Source organism: Cyprinodon variegatus, unplaced genomic scaffold (genome assembly GCF_000732505.1).
Source record: "Cyprinodon variegatus isolate N-32 unplaced genomic scaffold, C_variegatus-1.0 Scaffold92, whole genome shotgun sequence".
NCBI lineage: Eukaryota > Metazoa > Chordata > Actinopteri > Cyprinodontiformes > Cyprinodontidae > Cyprinodon > Cyprinodon variegatus.
The window spans coordinates 70707-79837 of NW_015150545.1; the positions used below are offsets into that span (position 1 = coordinate 70707).

General features: G+C 38.5%; 1 protein-coding gene across 2 annotated transcripts in view; it reads right to left on the minus strand.

Moving 5' to 3' along the window:
- Positions 1-9131, minus strand: part of fgf11 (fibroblast growth factor 11) — a 110174-nt gene that overhangs the window by 2220 nt on the left and 98823 nt on the right. For both annotated transcript variants that reach the window (XM_015373788.1, XM_015373789.1), the window contains exon 5: positions 683-881. In XM_015373788.1, the coding sequence (XP_015229274.1) occupies positions 683-881 (199 nt within the window). The remainder of the gene's footprint in view (positions 1-682; positions 882-9131) is intronic.

The following is a 9131-nucleotide window of genomic DNA, read 5'->3' on the forward strand; positions in this document are numbered from 1 at the left end:
ATTCATCCTGTCCGCTGAACTGCTGCTAGTTTTACTCACATGCCTGGAAGATGTGCAGTGCTACTACCACGGATGATCTCGCTCTCGAAATGGAATTGAACGATTCAGATTAGCTAATTGAAGAAGTAGAGCGTAGTCGCCTGTGGCCCGGGTTGCCTGTCAAAACTCCAGTCTGGCGGGCGGATGACGTCATACACACTCCGCTTTGTTTTAAAAAATATAAATATATAAAATATAACCGCGGATGTCTGGGGGACAGAGATTCGCCTACATGTTATGAATGCTGGCATACCATAAAGAATAAATAATGAACAGTGTAGTTTGTGTCTTCAACTCTTTGCCCATAGGAAGATGTTACTTGGATATAACCTAACCGAATATCTTCAAAACAGCTCCAAATGACATTAAACTAATATGGGTGAGTAGAACATTATGTAATAACGTAAAATCAAGGGGCCAATGTAAAAAAACACTTGTTCCCCTTTAAGTAAAGGCTACAGAGCAAGGAAGGAATACAGGCTAATAAACAACAGCTTTTCTTAAATGTGCAACTATCATCTTTATGAGGCACAGCTGTATAAATTCTTATTTTAAATGTAGAGAAGTTAAAGCTTTTTGAAAACCCAGTGAAGAACTGAAGATAAAATAAGGTTGTGTTATAGATGCTTTTTGACCTTGGTACCTTCAATTAGCTTGGGTAGGAAGTGAGCAGCACCCTTGGTCTTCTTGACGCGGTTCCCCTTCATGACTTGCCCGTCCCGGTTGATGCCGATGTACCAGGCTCGCCCCGATTGGGTTTGTCTGTACAGGATGGACGAGTAGGTGACGTAGTAGTTCTCAAAGACACTCTCTTTAAACTTACACTCCGGTGTGAAGTGTTCCTGTAAAACACACAAATACAAATATGTAGGAATCGGCTTTTGGCAGAAAACATTTACAGAGACTCTCAACTTAATTTTTTTTTATTATTACTTATATATTGTTGCTCCAGCAGTGCCCCTAGCCCATATGGGAATGGGAGAAAATGGTTTTCACATTTCATTAAGACAGGGTTACAGATCAAGTGCAGCCTCAATGACAAATGATGACAAACTCAATTGCTAATGTACACGACTTTTCGCTAAGCAGGCAGAGCATTTTCTGAATCTGGAAGCAATGATTCAGACAACATACATTGATCAAACAGAATCTTTCACCCTGCTCTTGGTTTATTGACGCCTCTATTGGCCTTCAGCTTGCACACATGTTTAGACATCTCTATGTGATACACCATAAAGGGCAAGATTTGGATCATTATTTATGTATACAGTTAAGAAAAAAATGTTTAAGACACTTAGACTTACACTAAGTGTCTTAAACATTTTTTGTATACAAAACGAAATTTCATTCACTACAGCTCTCATGACATTTCCATCATTCTTTAAGTGCAGCAGTGATCAAATGTAAACAGTCCATGTTAGGGGTGTGAGGGGTCATTTACAATGTCAGAGTATAAGTCATTATTAAAATTATTAAGATTCTATTGTAATATAATTGTGTGTTTTTTTGTTTTTTTTAGACAGAAATTAACTGAAATACCTCTTTGCTTAAGTTAAAAAAGAAAAAAAAGTAAACAAAATTCAGACAGCGTTTCACCAGGAGGTATAAGGGGAGGAGCCCCGCCCCCTCGTTCCTCAGAGAGTTTGGGGAAGACGATGGCGGTTTTTCCTTCATTCACTGAAGCTATTAATTTTTACAGGGTTTCCTCTTAGAAGACAGGGAGAAGTTGAGACATCGATACACATCAATTGTTACAATTGTTTCAACCCGGCTGAAACGTGTAACATCTACAGTACATTACAACTTCCCCACCTTTCTTCCACTGCCCTCCTCTCTCTTTGTCTTGTTGCCTTTTCCGTCTTACATTCTGCGTCTCCTTCTCTTTACTTTCTCTCTGTTTCTCCATCATTTGGTAACCTTGTCAAGAACCGGACCAATTTACAGGATTGATCTGGAGCCTTGATGTGACAGATGAGTAGGAAAAAGGCCTGAATAAGGACTTTACTTACTCTCTGTGTATTACTTAGTCTCTTCTACTCCATCTCCCTGACTTCTATCTCATTTCTCTCTCCCTCTGTCCGTCCGTCCTGCACCCAACACTTATACAACACATAAACAAGCTAATTACATCGATTGTATCGCCCCGTTCTTTAATTACACATCCATTCACTTAGGCAGCCATTCATTTCTTTGCCACTTATTACTTTAGCTCCATTAGAGCAAAGTGGAGCCTAGAAGTCTGCTGTGTTTTAGAAAGTGTAATCAGATTACTATAACCGTGCCTGTTTGTGTGTAAGTGTGCAGGCAGCAATGCCTGATCAATATCTTCCATATCATCCAGACCACCACCAGGATCATTAATTGATTAATCCAGTTAATTAAACTGGATACTTGTGATAAAGTTAGTGTGTCTGAAACCAGATAAATGATCAGTTAGTGTTTGAAAATAAAACTTGTTGAATGAGTGAAATATGCTAACTTTAAATAAGCTGTAAAGATACAGAGCTAAATGTCATATAAGTCTGTCCAGATTGGCCCAAGAAGAAAACCATTGTTGAGAAGAAGAAGTGAGGAAGTTGTTAAGCAATAGCTATGTACAGCAAACATGAAATACAGAGGTGTTCTGGTCAAATGTGACTAGAATGAAGCCTTTTTCCTATATGTGGATCACTCTGAATAGGCTAATCCAATGTTAAATGTTTAGTTCACTGGCAAAGCTTTTTAGGAAACGATTTTAAGACGAGACATTCATTCACATAATTCTTTATAAAGGGAAAATATTGTTTACCACTCAAACAGTTTCTCTTTCATTAATTACATTATTTTTTATTTAGGCAAAACATGAACAAAGTGTTGGGATTCCAGTTTGTGTGGGTTGTTTTTGTGTTTTTCTTCTCCACCACCAGATGGTGCCCTGTCCTCGTTGGGCCTTCTTGTACACCTGCGGCTCATTGGGTCATTAGCAGAGGAGTATTTGAGCAGCGGGCTGTCACAACCTCAACGCCAAAGTGTTTGCCAGTATTGGGTACTCTAGCCAAATTGAGATTAGCAGAGTCTAACCTTAGTCTTGTCTCTCAGAGTGTAAGCTTGCTTTGTCTTTGTTCTTTGGCAGGAAGCCTTCCTGAACCACTGGATAAGCCTGGACCTTCTGAGTCACACTGAACAAGGGGAAACCTCCACATGATCAGTTCAAGTCCACTTCTGGAAAACCAGGTGACAGTCCGCTCCTTTACTCCTCTGGGTCCAACGTTAGTCTGCCTGTCCTCTCTCCAACAAGTTCCTTCTTCTCTGGATTAAACCCCACAAACTGGATCTAAGGAATAACCAAGAACCCCCAAAAGAGTGCCTCTCCAGCTAAATACAAGCCTCAGTCTTTTTTTCCAACGGTCCCTGAACTGATCATTGTGATCTTCCCTTCAGAGTTTCCGGTTCCGGTTCACCAGTCCGCTGAGTTCCAACATTATTACCCAGCAGAACAACTCTCTCTCATTTTTTTTTTGCCAACCTTCGATAAACCTGTTAACTTTTACCCTTGGTCTCTGAGTGGTTCTCTGCATGTGGGTCAGATCTTTAAAGCCCATTTTGACAAAAAGAATGTAAATCCGCTTCAGGTGCTTCTTACTAAGTAATAGAATAAATCTTTTTTACCAGCTTTAAAACCACACTGAAACCTGCTAAGACACGTAACCATTAAGTCTCACAAACTGTGGTCAGTTTGTCAGGTTTTCTTTAATCCACGCCTTTTTTGATGCCTCCTTCTGAAGGTGTTCTGGAGTTTCTGACAAACTATATCAGGCTGAATTCTGTTAAATACACCCGAGATGTCAAGGAAAATGATCCTCTCATGTTGTCTGCCTTGTCTAAATGACAGTTGGTTTGTTAAAGCAGGTGAGCGATGGCATCATCAAGTGCAGGGGGACCTGATAGCTGCTTGTTTGCTTATTCAGTTCACCCAACAGTCTCTATTGGATCTTCATGGTGTAGCAGTTCATACGCGACAAGCTGTTTTAAATAATGAAGATGTAGTACTAATCCAACCCTGACAGAAAATAAACAGAGCGACTGAGATAAAAATGAGATAAATACAAAATTAAGACAGACCTTCCGAATTTCCCCCCCCCCACATTTGAAGACAAAGCTATAAAATTAAGGGTTTGGTAAATGAGGTTCTACTGATCAAATGTATTTCATAAAGTGACTAATCAAAGGTTTACTGCCATAAAGTGTTTAATTATTCTCAAAATGAAAGCTTTTCTATTGTAAAGAATCCAGCAAGTCTCATCTTGCCAGCCGCTGTGAAGCTTAATGGGATAACACACAATTAGCCATCATTTACACACACTGCAGGCACACAAGGGGCAGATGCACATCTGTCTGCACAGATGACTATGAAAAAGCTCTGAGAGGCTTCGACAGATTATTTCCTGTTTATCATGAGGATGCCAGTCAACCCGCCTTTCTCTTTCCTTTACATCCAAAACTCTAAACCAGTTTTGGCCTTCATGTTCTACAAACACTGTAAATGTACTTTTCTTTCTCCGTGTTCGACACAGCTCAGACATCATTATCAATGATGCAGTTCCTCCAGTGCTCAGCAGGAGATGCTCAAAACAAGAAGGAGGTATTGGACTAAGTGTGCCTCTCTTACTTTCTCTTTTCAACTCAGAAGATCTCTTTTAGTATTTCAAATCACCCATAACCTAAATGTATGCCTCAGGTGCACACACCTTGTTTTTGGGTCATGTTTTAAACTCCCTGTTTAATTAAACCCAAGCTGACATGCCTTAACATGGATTCAAAATATTATATGATATAAAGTAAGATGTGAATTCAGACTCTGAACTAGAAAATAACATATTTCTAAGAGTTATTTGATCATTTTATGAAAATGTAGATATATCTTAACATGGAGCTTTTCTGTCTGCAGGAGCAGATGGAAAGAAGACGGAATTATTACATAATCAATATGTTAGGCTTTGCTTAATCTGTCAGTTTACAGGTAAGGTAGGAAATGCAATATCAGCGGACATATTACAAGCAATTTGTTATTTATTTATCCATTGTATTTACTGTAATCTACAGTCAAACAGAAAATGAATTATTATTTTGTATAATTTGTAAAGGTCTCTCTCTATAAAGTCGAATTATTCCCCTAATGGAGACGGGGTTGAGGAAGGGTTCTGTGGAATAGTTTTTAGCAGTCAGAAGAAAATACTGAAATCAGTATACAGTTAAATAGACAGATTAGTTTTCCCCCAGTAGCAAGAGTTTTAAAATAGATTTCAGCTTTCATAAATACTTATTGCCAGAGGTTGGTTGTAATAACTTCCATTCACTCAGTTACATTTACTTGATGAACATTATGGAGAAATTGCACCTTTAGGAGGAGGTTCACTGTGCCGTACTTTCTACTTTTACTTGAGTAATATTCTTTTAATACTCTCTGACCTCTCTGTCCTCTGTAATATGAACTATACCAAAATCAGGTAAACATAAAGTAAACAATAGGTATTAAAAGTTAAAATTTCTGATATTTATTTGGGCATTTGAGTTTTTAAAATTACAGAACTTGCACATAAAGTAAAGAGTAAAGAGAACAAAAATTTATAATATCAATCTAATCAATCTAAAATCCAAAGCTTATAGAAAGCAGCTGTATAAACAAATTGTTTGTCTTTCTTTGAACTTTTGTTCAGTTGAAAGTTTTTGTGATGCTTTATTAGACTGCTTTAAAAACATATTGGATTTAATTTGAGAGTATAATATAATATAAAATACAAATATTAATTTTTTTCATGAAATACTAGTTAATCGAAACAGCACAATGGCATCTCTCAATGACGTTCTCACTAGGACTTTTTGAAAATAGCACTGTTGTAAACACCGACTACCCTTGCCCGTGCAACACCTATAGTGCTGTTACTCTCTGAGCACCTGTAAGACACACATCACAGGTGAACATATGAAGAGATGGGTAGTATTGTACATCAGGTAATGTAAACTAGCCTTTTCACTTCAAATTGTTGCTTTAATAAACAATACCTTTAATAAGCATGTCTCTCAAGTGAACTGTTTTTTATTTTGCTCTCATCAGGTGATTCAGCCTCTCCATGTTTTACGGTGGCATCTGAAAAAGGTTTTCTTTTTTTTTCTTCTACTGGCTCATCGATGTCATAAATCTCTAAAATAAAAAATAAAAAAACTAATAAATACTGTTTTATAAACAGTCTAGCGCAAAGCATGGGGCTACATATGCAAATAACTTAATATGGCTGCCATCAAGTTGGTTATTGTACCGCAAGGGTACTGTAAGTAACCGTGCCGCAAGACTTGCAAGTGTTTTTTTTTTTTTTTTTTACCATAGCCAGTAGGGGGTGATGACAGTCCACTCAGTTATCTCAAAAACACTTAAATTAGCTTTACAGGAGCATAGCAGGTAAAAATGTTACTTTACAGCTTTAAATGACAATATGGGTTTTACACACAGTTTAATCAAGAACAGTGGTGTGTTTAGGTCCATGTGTATTTCAGGTTGTATGTGTCCACTCATGCATGTCTGCTGTTGTGACAGAAAGACATGACGGATCCCCCGTACATCAGTGGGAGGCCACCCAGTGCCAGATGACACCCACTCACACACTAACACTCCTAACATCTACAGTGACGGATGGACCCCTTCCTTCCCTCATCACTCACTCCTATAGACAGGCCATAGAGAAACAGAGGGATGGAGGGAGAACCAAGAGAAAGAAAAGAAAGCCATAAAACAGAGGGAAAAAGACATGAGAAATAAGGGCAGAAGAATCAGACAGGGAGTCGATTAGTCTACTTTTATGACAAAAACAGCCTACTTGTCTTATTTTAACCACTGACACTGACAGACAACATTTAGCTCTGTTCACAGCCAACAAACAGGCTCCGATTTAGTCAAAAGGGGGATCAACTCTCTGCGAGATCTCTGCCAAAAGTCAATAAGCATCAGAGCTGAAAAATCCTGAATTAAGTATTTATTTATTGGATGTGGAAAATGATGGCAGTGTGTAAACATGCCTTTCACTTAGAAAAAGGTACTGAACAAATACAGGTAAATGTAGAACTTTACACTTCTAGATGGGTCCATAACCGTGTCCTCTCTGGATTATTGTTGAAATGCTCTTTTTCCAGCCTTCAGTAACTGATGTTTGTGGTTTCATGTGTCAGCAACTATGGCTGATCAATACTGGCAGTTCTGTCAGTGTCAAAGCTGAATCAAATTAGTTTCTCAGGGCCAACAGAAGAGTTAAAGATAAATATAACGGACAAGACTTTTACCACAGAAAGTAAAACACCTTCACAGCATCTGATATCTGATTTGATAAAAATATAGAGGAAGAAGGTATTACTCAAGATTTTTGCCAAAATAAAAAAAAGCTACACACTGCTCAGTGGTTCAGTGGGTAGCACTGCTGCCTTGGAGCAGGAAGGTTCTGGGTTTGATTCCCGGCCCAGGGTCTTTCTGCATGGAGTTTGCATGTTCTCCCTGAGCATGTGTAGGTTCTCTCCGGGTACTCCGGCTTCCTCCCAAAGTCCAAAAACATGAATGTTAGGTTAACTGGCTTCTCTACAGCCCCCTTAGGTGTGAGTGTGTGTGTGAATGGTTGTTTGTAATGTTTGCCTCTGTGTTGCCCTGCGATGGACTGGCGACCTGTCCAGGGTGTACCCTGCCTCTTGCCCCTTGACTGCTGGAGATAGGCACCAGCACCCCTTGTGACCCCACTCGGGATAAGCGTGCTAGAAAATTGATGGATGGATGGATAAAAAAAAGTTGTCTGATGAGAAAGAAAAATGCTAATGAAGCATTTATTCATTAGATTCAGACACAATATCAACTTTTCTTTTTCATAATAAGTTTTGTTCTGAAGGACAAGGGTTGTCCCAAGCTGTTACTTCTTTTATGATGATGGAAATTAATCTTGTCATCAAAGATCCGTAGGAAAAATGTGTCCTCAGATCGTTAAGTCTATCAACTGACTGTCTGTTAGCTCACATCTTCAACTTGTCCCTCCTTTCCTCTTCTTCATCTAACATAATGTGACCTTAGAAATGACAGCATTGACAAATTAACTTAATGGCTGCATTATTAGAATAAATCATTAACTGAAATTGTTCATACAGATTATACAGCAGTTTTTGATATTTCTGAAACTGTCACCTTACTTTCAGGAAAACTGTGGTATTATGAGGTGACTAGTCACCGGGTATTTTCCAGAAGTTGGGTTTTACCTACTGGAATCAGTTTGGAGCCAAACATGTACAGCTGTTTCCTTTTTTTTGAGTGTTCAGTTTTGATTTTGTGAGAAACCAAATACATGTAATGTGGTAAACCACTAGGGGGCTCTATGCACACCCAGACAACAATATGTTAAGATTAAAATGTTTTTTTGTTTTTTTTTGCTATTATAAGGATTTTATTGTTTCAATAAAAAAAAAAAAAAACAAGATAAACAAACCTTACTCCTGTGTGCCTTGTTCTCCTCATTTGATGACCTCTGAAGTGGACATGTTGAAGTTCAATAGTGAGACAAGCTTCTTGCTACACCTTTTCATGGTTCGTCCACATTGGAGCCCAAAATGCTGTTTGTGGGACTTCCTCATAACATACAAAATAGCATTCTGTGGCAGAGCTGTAGACTTTGACTTTATGAGTTAATCAGACTCTAACACGGGTCCTAGATTTGAAAACTTGAGACATGTGACATGGTATTAACTGTAGTACTAATATTTTCTCATCAGCTGGTTAAACTAAAGTCTTTCTTGGCCTCTATTTGATGTCCTCAAGTAGCTATGCCTTCAGTGTATGGTGTTTGGGTATGGCTCTACTGTAAGTTGTTTTGGTTTATCGTTTTTACCTGATATCGTGAAGTGAATGTGGAGCCTTTTATGTGTGTTGGGTGGGCATGTATGGTGGACAATTAGGCCCCGTCCACACGAAGTCAAAACGAACACGAAACGCTAATATTTTCCAGAACGTTTGTCGTAAAGACGGAGACGTAAAATAAATGTGATCGTCCACACGAATGCATGAAAACGCTGCAAAATGTATGCAAGGCCTG